The following is a 20,533-nucleotide window of genomic DNA, read 5'->3' on the forward strand; positions in this document are numbered from 1 at the left end:
TATTGAAAAAACATTTTTTCAGTTGTTTCTCTTATTGATGATGTGAGAATAGACTTTTTCTACTCAAATATTAAAAAAATTGACAAATGAATTACAATATTCATAAAAATGAAAGAAGTATGGAAAAACCTCTCAAAATAAAAACCAGCAATATTATAATAGGCAGCTTCTTCACTAAACTAATAAAAAGAAAATGTTCATTAATATTGACAATGAATGTGAGTTTGTATTTACTGTATTGCATTTTCCAATGAAGCTAAGTTTTTAAATGATTCGTAACCACATCTTTACTATTCCTGATATATTAAAAAAAAAAGAGACCATACCAAATCCTTTTAGATGACTTTTCAGCTTTTTCCTTTTCTTCTTAAAAAATATCTTTATCATATGAAAAATTGCTCTAAATCATTACTTATTAGAGGAATGCAAATTAACGCATCTCTGAGGTACCACCTCACATCTCTCAGACTTGCCAATATGACCAGAAAGGATTATGATCACTGTTGGAAGGATTGGTAGGAAATCTGGGACACTAATACATTGTGGAGCTGTGAACTCATCCAACCTTTCTGGAGAGCAGTCTAGAACTACACCCAAAGGGCAACAAAAATGTGCATACCCTTTGATCTAGCAATACCACTACTGGGTCTATATACACCCTGAAGAGATCATGGAAAAAGGGTAAAAACAGCACTTGTACAAAAATATTCATAGAAGCCCTGTTTGTGGTGACAAAGAATTGGAAATCAAGTAAATGCCCTTCAATTGGGGAATGGCTTAACAGACTGTGGTATATGTATATGAATATGATGGAACACTATTGTTCTATTAGAAACCAGGAGGGATGGGAATTCAGGGAAGCCTGGAGGGATTTGCATGAACTAATGCTGAGTGAGAGGAGCAGAACCAGAAAAATTACTGTACACCCTAACAGCAACCTGGGGGTGATGATCAACCTTGAAGGACTCACTCATTCCAACAGTGCAACAATCAGGGACAATTTGGGGCTGTCTGCAATGGAGAATACCATCTGTATCCAGAGAAACAACTGTGGAGTTTGAACAAAAGCCAAAGTCTATTGCCTTTAATTTAGAAAAAATCCTGATATCTTATTGTCTGATCTTGCTATCTCTTATACTTTTATGTTTCTTTCTTAAGGATATGATTTCTCTCTCATCACATTCAATTTGGATCAATGTATACCATGGAAACAATGTAAAAGACTGGCAAATTACCTTCTGTGGGGAGTGGGGGCAGGGAAGTAAGATTAGGGGGAAAATTGTAAAACTCAAAATAAATAAAATCTTTTTAAAATAATTTCTTTAATTTAAATCACACAAATAAGAAAATGCATAAGATAACAAAAAATAAAGTAGGTAGGAAGAGGTATAACAAAACATATCCAAGGGAACAGCTAGCAAAGCAGATAGAGAACTGGAGGATAGAACACTGAAGTCAAGAGGACCTGAGTTCAAATCCGACCTTAGATATTCAACACTTACTAGCTGTTAACTACATTGCCCCACAAATAAAATAAAACATATCCACATGCATTCTGGATGAAAGTAAACAAAACATTTTTCTTAAAAATGAAAGTATGAAAAGTAGAGAAAAAAATGTTTTTGCTTTGCTTAGCACTCCCTCCATTAGCTAATTAAAGTGTGATATGGAAAAGTTATGAAAGGCATCTCATCTAACATTAATGGCCAGAAAAATGCTGGTAATCAAATAAAATACTCAGACAAGAGTGGAAACAAAATGTCAAAGAATAAGATTTACATCTCTACAAAGGATTTATGTTTTAAATTTTTGAAAAGAAAATATTTTCAATATAGATTAGTTTAAAATTTTAAATTATAAAAAAGAAGAAAAATAGGGCAACTTTTGTTCTGATTTTAAGAATTCACCTTTCACCTGAGTATCATCCTTGGCTTTGTATTCAGTGCTCTTGATAGCCAATTCCACACCATACCCTGAAAGGTAGACTCTTTCCTTACTAGGAACCTGCAAGTAAAACAGATACTTCCATTATTATTATCACATCTTTTGAACGTGTTTCCTAAAAAAGGTAATACTATTATGTAACAACAAACATGTATAAATATATGCATGTGCATTCACAGATAAATACATATACATATACCTTGTACATGGTAAGGCCTTAAAAAATATGTGTACTGAGTGAAATAGACATAGGTGCCATCTTATAAATAGGTCATGTTTCAGAATGTCATAAGTAGACTGCTTGGAATACATTAACACATTTTGCCATATATTACAAATAGTGATTGAATCTCTAGAATAATTCAAAATAACCTATTTGACCTATATATCAGTTAAAAATAACCACTACTTAAAACACTGTTTTATAGGATATTCATTCAGATTTTCCACCTAGGATGTCAGGAATATATTTTTGTTTCTCTCCACAGCAGAAGTGAGAAAACAAAGATTCTGGTATGGAAGCAGGGAAAAGAAGTTCCAAGAATTCTCAGTTGAATAATAAAGAGAATTAATGGAAAAGGCAGCTAGGTGGCACAGTGGATAGAACCCTGGCCCTGGAGTCAGGAGTACCTGAGTTCAAATCCAGCCTCAGACACTTAATAATTGCCTAGCTGTGTGGCCTTGAGCAAGCCACTTAACCCCATTGCCTTGCAAAAAAAAAAAACTAAAAAAAAGAATCAATGGGAATTTTTTAGAGCTGTCATGGAGGCCAGTCTCAAGTTGAGGCAGACAATTATATATGAGATACTTCTAAGTTGGAAAATCCATGTACAAATGTGCTGACATGAAAAAATACTTCAAAAATAATTTAAATACTAAAAAAATTAGCTAAGTGCTACAAATGGTATAAAATCATTAAACTTAATTTTTTCTCATTTCTCAACATAACTCTGGAGTCAAAAAGAAAAAAGGAAAGTATTATTGCAAAAATTAAATTAACAAAAACTATGGGAATATCAGTTTACTAACTCCAATTTAGAACATTTTATTTATTTGGGGGGTAAAAGTGTAATAATTTCATTTGATTATCCATAATCACTATTTTCTTTTTAATTTTTATTGGAAAGGCAGGCAATATTTCTATACAATTGGATAAAGAAAATATAAATAGGTGTGATAAAAATGAAAATACTAAAGAATGATTTAAATAATTAAATGGATGCAAAAGAACATAAATATACGTGCCAGGACAAACTAACAACCAATAAAAGTTAAAAAATAATAACAATACTTACTGATATATAGTGTCTGAGTACATAATTTATTTTCCCTGCACTGCTTTTTGCTACAAGTTGATGGTGAAAATTATAAAATTCTTTAGAGCCAATCTCTGAGTAGAATATCACCACAGGGCTTCCAGGATTTAAGGATGGATATCTGTGATCCCCTTTGAACAAATTTGGTTTGGGTCTGGGAATAAACATCAAAAGTTGTGATAAGAAAATTTAAATCAACTCTATTTCTATTAAAGAACTTAATTACTATTATTGACTTTATTTAAGCAGTTTAATACCAAGAACATGAGAAAAAAATTGCCTCTATTTCTGTTCCTTCTAGTGTTTGTGTTTTATCATGAATGACTGCTGGATTATTTTCATTAATATTTTCTGTTAAATTTACTGTTAAATAATATGGGGTTTTTTGTTTATATGTTGGATGATATTAACAATATTTATGAATGTTAACTAGACTTATATGTGACAAAGTCTGTGTGGCCACAAAAATCACAGACTATAAGAAATGGAACAGACCTCAGAGCCATCTGCCATTGCAGGCAGCTCAGTGGGTAGAATACTAGACCTTCAATCAGAAAGACCAGAGTTCAAAATTGACCTCAGACACTTAACCTGTGTTTGACTCAGTTTCTTCAGCTGAAAAATGGAGATAGTAATTCACCTACCTCCCAGATGTGCCATGAAAAACAAATGAAGATAATAACCATAAACTATATAAAAATGAGATAATAATTATATGGTGCCTTGGCACACAATAAGTACCATACAAAGTCTGGTTATTATTATTATTCTTTGGTCCAACCTAAATACCAAATGAATTTCTACTATAATACCTAACAAGTGGTCAAGCAACTTTTGTAAAGACTCCAAAGGAAGAGGAATCTACTCCCTCTTGGGGAGACTTTCCACTGTTTGAAAGGTGTGATTATCAGGAAGTTTATACTAATCTCAAGGTTAAATGTAGATTGTTTTCAAATTCCACTACTCCTGATTCTGTACTCTAGGACCAAATAGGGAAAACCTAATTCCTCCACAACCAAGTGGCGTTCCTAAAGCATAGATATGATTTGGTAAATTCCCTCTACTCAAATGCCAATGGCTTCCTATTAACTTCTCTGTTTGGCATTTCCATCCCTTCCTCTTGTATTGGAAGCTCCCCTTCTTTAGAATATAGCTCCTCTTCCCTTTCACTTCTCAGACAGCTGACTTTCCTTCAGGGTTCATTCTGGTCACACCTTCTATAACAAGCCTTTCCTCTTCTCCCAGTTTATGCGAATGCCTTCCTAAAAATTACCCAGTATAGGGTCTATACCCTGAAGAGATGATGAAAAGGGGTAAAAACATTAATTGTACAAAAATGTTTATAGCAGCCCTGTTTGTGTTGGCAAAGAATTGGAAATCAAGTAAATGTCCTTCAATTGGGGAATAGCTTAGCAAACTGTGGTATATTTATGTCATGGAACACTACTGTTCTAATTAGAAACCAGGAGGGATGGGATTTCAGGGAAGCCTGGAGGGATTTGCATGAACTGATGCTGAGTGAGATGAGCAGAACCAGAAAAACACGGGAGTGATGTTCAACCTTGAAGGACTTGCTCATTCCATCAGTGCAACAATTGGGAACAATATTGGGCTTTCTGCATCCATCTGTATCCAGATAAGGAGCTGTGGAATTTGAACAAAGTGCAAGGACTATTCTCTTTAATTTAGGAAAAAAATATCTTATTGTCTGATCTTGTTACCTCTGAGACTTCTCTTCTCTTCTTTAAGGATATGATTTCTCTCTTATCACACCCAATTTGGATCAAGGTACAACATGTAAACAGAGTAAAGACTGACAGAGTGCTTTCCATGGGGGGGAGGGAAGCAAGATTGGGGGTCAAATTGTAAAACTCAAATAATATCTTTAATAAAAATAAATTTTAAAAAAATTACCCAGTATACATTTCACACATATCTATAGCCGTTCTCTTTACAAGTTATGCTCATTGAAGGAAGGGGCTATTTTGAGTTTATCTTTTTTATCTCCAACAGCTAGTCCAACACTAGCACCCAGCAGGTGCTTAAGAAATGCTTTTTGGTGCACAAATTAAAAACAAACAGACCTTTTGCTGGAACATAGTATGGAGAATAATTTGTAAGAAGTCTGGGAAGGTGAGGTTGAACCAATCTGGGATTCAAATGACAAACAGAAAAAAATGATATTTTGTCCTGGAGGCAAGCAGCTACTGACAGGTCTTTGGGAGGCAGGTCAGGGACGCGTCAGACCTTTGCTTCAGGGATAGCGATATAGCACCTGTGAGGACAACTGCTTAGAAACAGGACACCAAGTCTGCAGGTTGGAAGTGATGAAAGTATGAACTAGGATGGGGATTGTGAAGATGGGAGAAGGGGAGGAATTGGATATATATTGTGAAATTAAAGCCCACAAGACTAACAATTGTCTGGATATGAGATAAGAGAAAACAGATGAAGGTGACTGTGAAGAAGCAAACTTGAGTAATCTGAAAGATGGTGGGAAATCAGCTGAGGATAACTGAACAAACTGTAGTGAGTGATTGCAATGTAATGCTATTCCGCTATAAGAATATGAGCTAAAGGATACTCTCAGTAAAACCTGGAAAAACATACATGAACAGATGTAATGTGAAATGTACTGTATACAAAGTAACAGCAATATAGTATAATGATAAATTGTGCATGAGTCAGCAATACTGTGACCCAAGACAACTCTAAAGAATTTTTGATGGAGAATGCTATACATCATCAGAGAAAGAGTTGACAGTGTCTAAATATAGACCAAAGCACACTTTTTTAACTTTATTTTTCTTGAGGTTTCTTTTTCTGGGGGGAAGGAGAGTCTATGTTTTCTTTCACAACGTGACTATTATGGAAGTATTTTGCATGATATCAATATCAATTTCAAACTGCTTGCTTTCTCAGTGGGGGGTAGAATGAGAAGAAGGGGAAAGAATTTAGATCTCAAATTTTTAAAATGAATGTTAAAACTTATTTTTACATGTAACCAAGGGAAAATAAAATACTAAATAATTTTTTTTAAAGGTGGTAAACTCTGGACAGAAATAAGGATGCTTGAAAAAGGGAAAAATCTGGAGAGAAGCATAAAAAATACATTTGTGGGGCAGCTAGATGGTGCAGGGGATAGAGCACTAGCCCTAAAGTGAGGAGGACCTGAGTTCAAATCCGGAGTCAGACACATAATAATTACTTAGCTGACTGACCTTGAGAAAGTCACTTAACTCCATCTGCCTTGCAAAAAAAAAGAAATACATTTGTAATGGGCATTGTTTATCTCCTATTCCTGACAGGAAGGTAAGGTAAGAAAAAGAGAACGAAAACAGATTTGGGCTGAATAGAATTTTTCTTTTTTTACTTTTAAAAAAGGAAATGTGAGTTCTGTTGAGATGCCTACAGAATATCCAGTTGAAGCTATCCAAAAAATCAATGTTTAATAGCTGGTTGATGTTCCCGGACTAGAACGGGAGAGAGGACAAGGATATACATATAAATTTGGGAACCTTCTGCATAGAAAGCATGGTTGAACCTATGAAATTCAAGGAATCAAGAAGAAAAGAGACCCCAAAACAGAGCCCCAGAAAATTCTCACACTGGAGGAAGACAACAAAGGAAACTGAGAACCTCTCATTCTAAAGGTAAGGAAAATAAGTCCCAGAAAGAATAGTTATCTAAGGTTGTCAACAATATAATCTAGCTCCAAATAAAGAATTAAATCAAAGTCAGCACAGCAGATCCAATTCACTTGCTTACCATGGCAATATCTCCCTGATGTCATGGTCTTCATCATCATCATCATCATCATCATCAAAATCAAACAAAATAATAAATCTCTATTACTGAACACATAAACAATCTGAAAGAATTCTGTCTGAACGTTTCATTAATATGCAGCCAATACTCATTTTGCCATTGCAATGTCTAAGGCATGTATAATAAACATAATACGACAAGTAAGTAAGATTACAATTAAAAACTACCAGTAAGGAGCAGCTAGGTGGCACAGTGGATAGAGTACCGGCCCCAGAGTCAGGAGTACCCGAGTTCAAATCGGGCCTCAGACACTTAATAATTACCTAGCTGTGTGGCTTTGGGCAAGTCACTTAACCCCATTGCCTTGGAAAAAAGAAAAAAAACAAACTAGAAAAACTACCAGTAGATAAGGAAACTTGATGACCTATAGATGTAAATATCCACCTCCTTTATTTAGTTTCCACAAATAACCTAACTATGGGGAAAACAGCTTTTTAATTATTGATACAATACTCTAATAAAATGTTAGTTGCTGAATTTATTTAAATTTAAGTTAAATTTTTTTAAGTCTTAATTGTTTGAGAATATTATTTTTATAGAATAATATCACAAACATCCCCAATTGTAGTGCTTTTTTAAAAATCAGAATTTTTTGAAAATGAAGTTAACAGATAAGTATATTGTCTTGAAATAAATAGTGTAATGGTCATTGGATATTGGAAATACTAAATAAGAATTTTAGAAGAGAAATAACACATTATGATATAATTTATATATGAGTATGCCACATGGTGCAATGAGTAAGACACTGCACCTGAAGTCAGGAAGACCTGGGTTTGAATCTCACTGCAGACACTTGCTCTACAACCTGAACAAGTCATTAAATCTCTCTGTACCTCAGTTTCCTTATCCATAAAGGAAAAGACCTGGACTCAGTGGCTTCTAAGATTCTTTTCAGCTTTGAAATCTGTGACTGATGGTCCTAAAATTACATGTTATTTATTGATAGAGGGAAATTAAACTATAGATACACTCTACCTTTTAGATGCTGTCTGTAAAAGTGCTCCAAGTGTGTCAAAATCACAAGTTTTCTCTCCATGCACTGAAAAGAATGAGTGACAACCTTCTGGTGGAGGTTCATCAGCAGCTATCTGCCAAGTAAAACAAGAATAATTTTTAAAAATAACTTCCAGGCAAAAAGAAAACAAAATAATTCATCTATGAATGCAATCCTACTACTTTCAAACACCCAACCCCATTATTTAAACTCAAAGGTATTGTTTCTCTAAGTTGTTTCCTCATCTGTAAAATGAGGGGATTAGAGTAGATTATTACTAATCTCATTCATTCCTAACACTCTATGACTGATTCAATATCTTAAACAGTAACAAGGTATCTGCAAAACTTAAAAATATTAAAAACATTAATTTTAACTTTGAAAGTACAATAAGTTCATTTAAGTTAAATGAGCCATGAAATGTAATATGAGTACAAATGGAAAAAATGATACATGCCTTAAAAAAATGAGCTGTGGCAAGCAGAAAAGGAAACAAGGGAAGGCTAAATAGAAAAGGCTTAATTATATAAAGATTATAATGAGATGTTCGAAGGGAAAGGCAAAACAAGATAAACAAATTCAATGGATATATAAATGACAGGCATAAATATAAAGGTTTAATGAGATATGCAAGTCTGCAAGTTTAATTAAATACAGGTTCACATATTTGGATGTAATGAGATAGGAAAAGGTATTATGAGATCACTTATAATTCTACAATTTAATCTATTTATGAAAAAATGACATGGTTATATAGAAAAAGAGAAGTGTGCAAAGGAAATGGCATACTCACAAAGCTATCTGCCTTAAGAGTTTGAGCATATGGCACTTTGGGATAGGGATAGTTTATTTGCTTTTTTCATCTAAAATAGGTAAAATTGAATTTCCAAACAGAACTTGCAATTTAATAGCTAAAAATAAGGATTATTACATATAAACAAGAAGTTAAACAAGAGATCCCAGCAGGCATTTTGTGTATTTTCAATATACAGATTACTCAATTAATATATTTTTCAATGGACAGAATAAACATATTATGATTCTTCTGGAATAGCTATTCTACAAGGATACTGGTATATACTAACTTGTTGGAAGGCTTGAACTGTAGCTGAGTAGGAGCGAAGAGACAGAGAAAATCTCAGCAAGTTCTGCTGAAGGGGTGACAAATAATGAAATGCTGTCTTCAATAGCTCATGATAATAAGAATAATCAGTACCTGTCAAAGGAAAACACAAAGAGAATCAAAAATTATACCTGATTGCAAATTATCAATTACTCTATGTAAAAATTATTTTAAAAATAAAATATCTAAGTTATCACAATTGCAACATATTACAACTTTGCTATTCAATCATCCAACAAGCATTTATTAAGCACCTACTATGTCAATCACAAGTATTTAATAAAGTGCCTACTATATGCCAAGTACTATGCAAGGCTCTAGGGAAACTAAGACAAAAAGGTATCAATCCCTGTTCCCAGGGAGATCACATGCCATTAGAGGAAATGTACAACTAATAAGTGTGTAAAACAAATAAAAAAATACATTCAAGACAACTTTAGGCTATAGAGAAAGGCTTCAGGTAAAAAGTTGTGCTTAAGCTGATTCTTAAAATATACAAGGAATTTCAAAAGGCTAAGATGAGAAGGAAACATTCCAGATACAGTGGAGGGCCCATGCTTTAAAAAAGGCACAGAGACAAGAAACAGAAAATCTTATTGAGAAACAGTAAGAATGCCAGTTTGAAGGAAGACAAACAATGTGCAATACAACTCTAAAGATAGGTTAGGACCAGATCATGAAGGAGTCTTAAATGCCAAACAGAAGTTTATATTTAATCAAAGGAATTTTAATCAAAGGGAGACTCTAGAGATCATTGCATAAAGGATTGATAGGGGGAAAGCTCCATCAAGAAAATCACTTTGGCAACTGTATGGAAGACAGAAAAAAGGCAGACTTGAATTAAGAGAATCAATTAGGAAGCTATGGCAACAGTTTAAGTGAGAAGTGATGAAGATCTGAATTAATATAGTGGCCATGAGAATAAAAGGACAAGATTTGGCAAATTTGTTAGAAATGTGATATGGGGAAAAATGAGGGGTCAAAGACAATACCAATACTGATTTATTGGAAAGATGGTAGTGTATTAAATAGAAAAAGTCTGGAAAAGGATTGGGTTTGAGGACAAAAATAATGAGTTATATTTTGAACATGCTGACTGTGAGATGCCTCAGGGATATTAAGCTTGAAATATTTTTTTTTGGTAAGACAATAAGGATAAATGACTTGTCCAAGGTCATACAGCTAGGTAATTGTTAAAGTATCTAAAGCCAAATTTGAACTCAGATCCTCCTGATTCCAGGGTCAATGTCCTACCTACTGTGCCACCTAGATGCCCCAAGTTTGAAATATCTAAAAAGCATTTGAGGATTTGTCACTGAAGCTGGAGAGGGAGACTAAAGTAAAGTCATCTGCATAGAGATAATAATTTTAAAGCCATGAGAGCTGATGTCACTAGATGAAGAAGAGAAAGGGCTCAGGATAGAGCCCAAAATTAGGGAGCATATGCAAATAAGGATCTAGAAGTTAGAGTCAAACACGTAAGGGGGAAACCAAGAGGCAAAGTTATCATGAAAACTCATGGAAAAGAAAGTATCCAGGTAGAGAGGATTCCATAGTATCAAAGACATCAGAGAGGTAAGAGGTGAAGGACTGAGAAAAGAAAAAGCGATATGGCAAATAATAAATCAGCAATAACTTTGGAGAAACTTTTTTAGTTAACGGAAAAGGTCAGAAGTCACACTGCAAAGAATAGTCAATGGAAGAAATATGCATAAACAGCTTTTTATAGTGATTATTGTGAAAGGAATGACAATTTGAAAATATAAAGACATTGTTTATTTTTTCTTCCCTGAGGTTTGGGTGGTTCCTAAGAAGCAGGAAAGGACTGAAGAAAAGAGTAATAAGTTGCATGGGTTACCCTAATAAAGAAAAGAGAAATGAATGGAATGAAGGTTACAAGAAGAGCAGGGGACTTAAAAGGAAAAAAAGCCACCTCCTAGGAGGCAAAGGAAGGAAAAACAGGGGGAGTTAATGGGGTATAAGAAGTAGAGAAGGGGAAAAGAAGGTGCTCTTAGAAAATGGCGTCTACTCTGAGAAAGGTCTTGGTAGAGAGTGGAAAAAGGAATAATGGACAGAAAGAATTAAAGGAAAAGAGTAAAGTAGGGTACTGGCTACTTTTAAAGTTTTGGGGACAATAGTGCAATGGAAAAGTAAAACAATTTACAACATGACATTAATATGTAAATGTGTTTTGCATGACTACACATGTATAACTTGTATCAAATTGCTTGTCTTTTCAAGAGAATTTGGAATTCAAAATTTTAAAAACAAATACTGAAAAATTGGTTTTATATGTAATTGGGGAAAAAATACTAAAAAGAAAGTAATAAGAAACATCAAAAAAAAGATAAGACCTCAGTATTTAATAAATAAGAGCTAGTTTTAAGGAAAGTTTTCCTGACTTATTCAAGGAAATGAAACATTTTCAAAACCAACTTCTATCGGTCAAAAATATCACAAGAAATAAATACTTATACTACTATTATGAATTACAGTACAACAGATTTCAAATTTCATTATAAAGTATAATTATATAAATTTGACCTACAAAAAAGCAAACTGATTTTTGAGAATTCATTAATTCTGTTATAAAAGTAAAATCTGAAGGTACAGGCTGAAGGTATTTTAATATCCTTAACAACTGTTAGAGCTTAGACCATATGTCTTGAAAGCTGAATTTGATAGTCTGAAATTAATGTTCCAGTTGAGTTTTTAGCAAAAAAACCTCATTTGCATAAATATATATAATGGAACATTTCCAAGGTACAATGTTAATACAATATGTTACTACAATGGTGATGATGACCAACTGAATAATTAGTTCACAGATTAAAATGAACTTTGTCTTACTATACATTTCTCAGACTAAGAGCTGACTCAGATTCAAGTCAAACACTTATTTTTTATTTATTGAATAACTTAAAATAAATTTCATAACCAGAAAATATTTCATCTTTTTTTTTGCTTTAGTCATTCAGCACAAAAGTCCAAAGACAAAAGACAAATAAAACACTTCTAACACAATTGATATGAATTATATTTAGGTTATTATTATTCTGTCCTGACTCTACTACTTCTCAAGACATTAGACAAAAAAATTTTTTCTTATCATCTACTCTTTATATACAACAAAGAAAATCACAGTATAGGAGAGAAGAGACAACAAAAAAAGTCAAAGCAGCATTTACTGCAATTTTACCATCATGATCCGCTGATCCAATATTTTCACTGGCTTCTACAAAATTCCAAAATTTCTCTTGACTGTCTTCTGCTAAAAATTCACTGGGAGAAAAGGAGGAGATGTCAAAAGGAGGAGAAAAAAATCTTTAAAATTATCCAGCAAAAACTACAGTAATAAAGCAAAATGTTTTTCAAAGTTGATAATTTCCTAATTCAAATTCCAATGCACATAAAGGAGAAAAGCATTGAATGACTCAATAATTGTTCTTAAATTTAGGAATAAGAAAAGAGGAGAATTGAAGTCAGTCAAGAAGTCCGTTAAAAGGAAAGTTTGAAAAGCTCTAGAGATTCAAAACCTCATCAAGTGGGTACATGAGGTAAAGTTTAACAAACATTCAATTCCAGTAATGGCTCAGTATACTGAATTTTCTGGGAGATCTGAAATAAAATAAACATCTAAGTTTCTTAAATTTCTTCCAATGGATTACTATAGTATGTAAATTAGGAGAACTTCTCAAGTCAATATATAGCTTTACAATTTAAAAATCCTATGTCAATGACTTATTGTGAATACTAGGCAATAACAGGAGAAGGCAATTTCTAAAAGTTTCTACTATGCTAGATGAGGTTTTATAATCTAATAAATCAGCAAATATTCAATAATGTGTCAGACACTGTCCTAAGCCCTAGAGGATACAAATACAAGGAATGGAAAGATCTCTATTCACAATAAGCTTATTCTAACAAAAAGACAAAAATTACACATAAAATATATACATATATACGCGCACACAAAATATAAAGTATGTGCATATATATATATATATATATATATATATAACCTGTATGTATGTAACTAAATATAAGCAACAGATCAAGAGTATGCTTTTGGAAGTCTTGCCTAAGTTCAGAAAGAATCATATTCCATAAATCCTTTGGTCATGTCAATCCATGAAACCAAAAAGAACTTTAAAAATACTCAGACTTATGCAGTCCACTTCTGTGTTTTGCCATGAGGATGACAAAGCAGTGGGAAAAAAGGATGCATGATATTAAAAATTAAAAATTTTTGTTAATATAATTAAAAATTATATACATTTACTTAGATAATATCAAATGACTTTTTAATAATCAAAGAATAGGCAAACCACTTCAGGAACTAGATCATGATATTCTTGCTATAAATGAATTCAAAAAAGAAAAGGAATTTGCAACCAAAAGGAAGGACAGTTCAGAAGTTGTCTGTTAAAAGAAAAATAAGAGAGTTGAGATAGTTGGTTTTATCATACAACAAAAAGGAATTTGGTCATCTTGTTTTGCAAGATTCCTGATTAAGAACTTATAAGAAAACCACCATAAAAATAATTATAGTAAATGTCCTAATATTTCTTGAGGAAGATGGAGTATTAATCTTTTATTTAAAAAAACAAATTAATTAAGTCTCTCAAAATTGAATCAATATATATATTTTTAAAATTTAGTAACTCCAATGAAAAGATGGTACATATGAGAAAATGGAGAAAAATGCTGGAAATATGGTTCAGGAGTAAGAAATAATAAAAATAATAATAGCTAACTTTTATATAATGCTTTAAGATTTGCAAAGCATTTTACAAAAATCATCTCATTTGATCCTCACAAAAACTCTGAAAAGGAGATACTATTACTCTCCTGATTTTATAGTTGAGGAAACTATAAAAAGCAAACAGAGGATAAATGATTGCCCACCATAGAATTGATAAGAATCAGTTCCTGCTCTATCCTTATACCACTTATCTTCTGCTCAAGAAAAACCATAGGCTTGAAGACTGCAAAAGAAGTCTAATGGCTATAACATTACAAATAACTTCTTTCATAAAAGTTTTGGGAGATGACAGGGAACATGCCAAATACATCACTAAAAATGAACCCAATTATATCTTGAAATATTGAAAACTTATACAATTACTGGTATGAAAATAGCTTCAGAAGAACCAACTTTTTATGTCTTAATAGATAATCAAATTTGTTGGAGCAACACCAAAGTGAAACAATAAAATTGAGAAGATGTGGTATGAAATTGAGACAACTCCACCTGATCTATTTACCAAATCATCAATATGCTCATATAAATCACTCACCATGAGGAGATGAAGACTACCTAAAATTTACTTCAGTCAGGCAAACACATTTCCCCTTGCCAAGACTAAAAATATGGCAGCCAAAAGGCAAACTAGAAATTAAATCAAAAACATGCTTGCAAATTCTTATGGGAGGGGATAAGATTCTAAAGAGTACTATCTCAAAAAACAACAGTTTGTAATAAGCATTTACAAAGTGCAAGGCACAGAAAACAAAAACAAGTTTGCAGAAAGCTTAATGAGAAATTTTTTTTTAAAAATCAGTTAATTTGAGAACACTGATAGATTAGATATAAAAAATAAACAATGATAAAGGTTTTTATAAAAACTTTTAAAAATATGACAGTGCCACCAGAACTGGACTCTAATATCATATTTCTGGATCAGCACATAATAAAAGTAGAAATAAGAATGAAGCAAACAAGGATAAAAAAATAAATAAATAATTGATGTTTGTCCAATGTTCTCAAAAAAGACCATGGCATCAGGGAGATATGATGCCATGAAAAGCAAGTAAGTTGGATTTAAGTACTGTGCTAAGTCACCAGTCTCACTTTCTCCTCTCAGATATCCTGCCTCTCTGGGTTCTCAGAGTTTTGGTGATGGGACCAGCCTACTGAAGGGAGCCAGCCTCATTGCACATGCGGCCTTCCCCAACAGAGAATGAGGGAGTCTATGTGCTCTTTCTTCTTCATTCCAATTGTTTTGTTTGCTTTCTCAAGATTGTAAATAAAAACAAATTATACAAGAAGAAGAAAAATTTTGAAGATTTTAAGAGATCAATCCTCTAAGCATCTGACAGGAAGTTAGAAATGAAAACAAATGAGGGCTATAAAACCAAAAACAGGAAGAAAGACCAAGTGAAAAATCAATATCAACCAAACTATCTGCCTACTTTCCCAGTCAAACAAAAAGTTTATAAAAAAAAATATGCACACACTGAGAGCACAAAGATTTACAAAGGGCCTAGGCAGTTTTTCACAAACTATTCTACAAATAAGTGAATAAAAAAATGTAGAGATTAAAAGATCCTTCTGAGTTTAATGAGTTTTAGAATACAAAACAGAATTTGATTTGGGAGAGACAAATACCTTAAAGCCTCTCTTTCAATAAAGTGTCTACCATTCAAATATCAGAATGGTACAAGATTCCTAGAAAGATATAAAAACAGAAACAATTTTGCCTAGTAATCTTCTGATTCTTAAATCTAAATTCACATTAAGAGGACATGTAAGCTTGCTACCATCAAAGAAGATATATAGCAAAATGACCAAATGTAAGAAGGATAACCCAATAACAAACCCAGATGTTCATGGTTTGTGGATGACATAAGACTAACTGTATTAAGGCCCCAAAAAACTGCCCAAGTTTCCTAAATAAGATACATTATCATTCAAAAGAATTTGGTCTAATTTTCCAAAGAGGAAAAAATCAAGGGCATAAAAGAGGAAAATAAGTGCCAACTTGGTGCCTTATTAAGTAAGTGCCTACTACATTCAGGACCAGGGACTCTGTTAAGCACCCAAGGAGCTGCTGAATCTCACTGCTGCTTTCAGTGAGTAAATTGCCCTATGGTCTGGTCTACCTATGTGAGGGCTGTGACTAAGGCTCTCAGTGTATCCGCACCTGCTCCTTTGACACTTGCCTGTTGCCACAGGACTTTGAGGAATGGTAATGAAAGATATCTTTTTTTTGAGTGTCTAAATTGGATTTAAGTGAGGTAGAGATGTCATCCACCTCACTATCTCTTCAAAAGTCATCATGATCCAGCAGCAAGACAGAGTTAAGACAACTGGTGATGGCTCTAGATACAGTGAATGACCTTGACCTCTTCAATATCTCATTCAAGCTCTAAGGGCTCCACAGCACCTGCTTCACTTGGATTCATGGCCATTGGAATGAATTTTTCCCTTCATCCATTTCACCAGTTCTACTGAAAGCAGCAGTGAGATTCGGCAACCCCTCTGCTGGGTGCTGAGCAGCTATTTTAAGGACTGCACTACTCACCTGCTAATCGAGGAAGAGGCTAGAAAGTTGCCCTAAAAATTGTTTGCTTAATCAAGCCTGGCCTGATTACGACAGCAGGTGGGCATCTCAAAGTGCAGTCAAGACACAAAAAAATCTACAAAAACTTCTTCAAAGAAGATTCCACTCACAATTGGTGCATGGAACACGGGCACTCAGACACACATAACAAAGAGTAATGCCATGAAGCTGGGGTAGGTTTTGCAATCAAAATTAATCTAGTCAACAATTTTGAATGCCTACCAAAAGGAGTGAATGACAGGCTCATGACAATGAGAATATAACTTCCAGAAAATGCCATGCCACCATCATCAGTGTTTATGCTGCCAACATACAAACAGCGATGAAGTTAAAGAAAAGTTCTATGAAGACCTGGAGACCCTTATCATCAATATATCAAAAGAGGACAAGTTTGTAATTCCAAGTAATTTTAATGCTAAAGTCAGAATACCAGACATGGCAGGGAATCCTCGGGAGGAATAGAGCTAGGAACAGCAACAGCAATGGTCACCTACTACTGAAGACTTTTGCATCTCATGACCAAAGGTCATCATAAACAATGTATTCCATTTACCTAAATGCAGTAAAATTTCCTGGATGCACCCTCATAGTAAACATTGCCATCTATCAGACCATGAGATTGTAAGGAGAAGAGACAGACAGGATGCGAGTGACAAAAGCAAAGTATGGCACAGAGTAACAAAAGCAATGTATGGCACAGAGTGCTGGACTAATCAGACTCATCCTCTCTAAGCTAAATATTCACATTCAATCAAAGTGGCAACCCCAAGGTAAAATGAATACTAGAAGAATTAATGTCAAGAGATTAGAGTGTCTCTCTGAGAAGGAACAGTTTGTTGCTAACTTGGAGGGAAAATTGAACCAACACACAATTGGCAATAGTAAAGCAGAAATGGGGTGGGTAGCTTTCAGAGATCTGGTGTACAGCACTGCAATTGCTCATCTGGGTCAGAACACTCACCAATACCAAGAATGGTTTAATGAAAATGATGGGAAATACAGAAGCTGCTAAAAGAAAAATGAGAGCTCCACAGTTTACCAGCAGAATAGTTTACCCATTTCAAAGAAGGCAGCATTTAATTCCATCAAAAATAAAGTACAAGAAAAGTTTAGAGAGATACGGGACACTTAGCTCAGTAAGAAAGCAGATTAAATTCAATTTTATGCAGATAGTAACAAACCAAAATGCTTTTATGATGCCCTAAATGCTATTTGTGGGTCAAAGACATATGGTGCATCTCAACTACGCAGTGCTGATGGTTTAAAATTGACAATAGGGTCATGCTCATCGAGGGATGGATGGACTAAACACTTCCACACTGTTCCTAATAGACCATCATCAATAATGCAGAAGCCAGTGACTGGTTTGCCTCAAGTTGAAGGAAAACAGTCCTTAGCTGAAGTTCCAACTGAAGAAGAGGTTGTGAATGCTATTAAGGTTCTTTCAAATGGCAAAGCAACGGGTGCTGATTCTATTCCAGCTGAGATCTACAAGGTGGGGAGATCCATTGCTCATCCAAAAACTGACTAAGATATATCTCTTTTAGTCATTGTTCGTAAGATTCTTGCCAGAGTCCTGCTCATAGGCCGATCCTTCACTGGGTCATTCATCTGCCAGAGAGCCACTGTGTCTTCAAAAAGAGTCAAGGAACACTCAATGTGGTGTTTGCTGCTCAACATCTCCAGAAAAAATGCCAGGAACAGACTAAAGGTCTGCATACAACATTTGTAGATCCAACCAAGGCTTTTGATACTGATAATCATGAAGGTTTATGGAAAATTATGTACAAATTTGGTTGCCCAGAGAAGTTCACCAGTATTGTATGCATGCATGCCTGAGTTCTGGAATAGTGGATGATGCTCTCAAGATTTCCCAGTCACCAATGAAGTGAAACAAGATTGTGTCCTTGCTCCAATACTTTTTAGCATATTTTCAACTATGTTATCATTGTTATCAACTATGCTTTCATTGAGGATGATGAACATGACCTCAAGGTCTGCTACCATATTGATGGATAATTTCTCAACTTGAAAAGACTACAAGCTAAAACCAAAAAGGATTGTTAGTACATGATCTTACTTGCAGATGATTGTTCCCAATGAAGCCTCTGAAGCTGAGATGCAACAAAGTATCGATCAATTTTCTGCTACTTGTGCTAATTTTGATCTAACAATTAACACCAAGAAAACAGGTGCTCCATTAGCCAGCACCACACCATCCATATGTGGAATTATCTATTACAGCAAACAGAAGTTTTGAATACTGTGGACAAGTTCACTTACCTTGGCAGTGTCATTTCCAGGGAGGTACACATTGACAATGAGGTTGACACATACACTGCCAGAGCTAGCTCAGTATTTGGGAGGCTCCAAAGTAAAGTGTGGGAGAGAAGAGGTATTAGACTGACTACCAAACTGAAGGTCCTCAAGAGTGGTTGTGTTTACCTCACTGCTATATGCCTGTGAAACCTGGACAGTCTACCAATTTCCTGTCAGGAAACTGAATCATTTCTATTTAAATTGTCTTGGGCAGATTCTGAAGATCACCTGGCAGGAGAAGATACAAGACACTAAGGTCCTTTCTCAAGCTAAACTGCCTAGCATTCCATCATTACTGCAGAGAGTGCAACTCTGATGGGCTGGACATGTTGTTAGATTGTCAGAAGTATGCATGCCAAAAAGACTTTTCTGTGGAGAACTCACACAGAACAAATACTCATAAGGAGTTCAGAAGAAGAGATACCAAGACACCCTGGAGGTCTCATTGAAGAACTTTAGAATCGATTATACAGCATGGGAGACCCTGGAACAGGAACATCCAACCTGGTGTGCCCTCAGCAGTGAGGGTATTGCCCTCCAAGAGGAAGGAGAAAATGAAGCAGCTCAAAGAAAACATGACTTACACAAACTTAAGAGTATTCACCCCAGGTGTTCCAATAGACTATTTGCGCCCAACCTGTGGTAGAGCATTCCAAGCTCATATTGACTTGATCAGTCACATTGGACATACTGTAATTTGTCTCAAACATTGTGATGTCATTTTGGTCTTCTTTGATAATGAAGGTCAAGACCAACCAATCAACTCTGTTAAGCCCTTTACAAACATTATCTTAATTTTCGCAAACATTTTCCCATTTTACAGATGAGCAAAAGTTAAATGACCTGCCCAGAGTTACAAGACTAATAAGAATCTGAAGCTAGATTTGAACTCAGGTCTGACTACAGACAAAGAGAAGAAAGAGAGGAATGGAGGAAAAGAGAGTTGGAAGAGGGAAAGGAGAGAAAGGGAGATACAGAAGAGAGTATTGGGGAAGAGAATATTACACTTCTTGAGGGATAAGGATATCACAATATCTAGCTTAAGAAATATACCAAAAGGTCTTATAAGATCTAAAATTGTATTATAAAATATCAGTCATCAAAACTGTCTGGTATTGGCTAAGAAATAGAGTAGTGGAACAGTGGAATAGACTAGGTACAAAAGAGACAGCAGAAAATGATTATAGTAATCCGCTGTTTGATAAACCCAAATAGTCCAGCTTCTGGGATGAGAACTTTCTCTTTGATAAAAACTATTGGGAAAATAGGAAAACTTGGATTAAACCAACATCTTACACCCAATACAATACCTAGAAAAAAATCAAAACGGGTACAGGATCTAGACAGAAAAGATAATATTATAAGCTAACTAGGAGATCAAGGAATAGTTTATCTGTAAGATCTATGGAAAGGGAAGCACTTTATAACCAAGGAAGAGATGAAGAACGCCATTAAAAACAAATTAGATAATTTTGATTACATTTAAATTAAAAAGCTTTTGCATAAACAAAACCACTATAACCAAGATCAAAAGAAATGTAGTAAATTGAGAAACAATCTTTACAACTAGTATCTCTGACAAAGGACTTATTTCTGAAATTTATAGAGAACTGAATCAAATTTCTGTAACAAACAAACCATTCCCCAACTAACAAATGGT

At 34.3% G+C, this 20,533-nt stretch overlaps 1 protein-coding gene across 1 annotated transcript in view; it reads right to left on the reverse strand.

Moving 5' to 3' along the window:
• The window catches only part of UGGT1 (UDP-glucose glycoprotein glucosyltransferase 1), a 106,467-nt gene that overhangs the window by 69,261 nt on the left and 16,673 nt on the right, over window positions 1-20,533 (reverse strand). The window contains 5 exon segments of the mRNA XM_074214911.1: window positions 1,908-2,004; window positions 3,240-3,414; window positions 8,067-8,179; window positions 9,171-9,301; window positions 12,408-12,490. Coding sequence (XP_074071012.1) covers window positions 1,908-2,004; window positions 3,240-3,414; window positions 8,067-8,179; window positions 9,171-9,301; window positions 12,408-12,490 — 599 coding nt within the window.

The sequence above is a fragment of the Macrotis lagotis genome, chromosome 1 (assembly GCF_037893015.1).
Source record: "Macrotis lagotis isolate mMagLag1 chromosome 1, bilby.v1.9.chrom.fasta, whole genome shotgun sequence".
Lineage (NCBI taxonomy): Eukaryota > Metazoa > Chordata > Mammalia > Peramelemorphia > Peramelidae > Macrotis > Macrotis lagotis.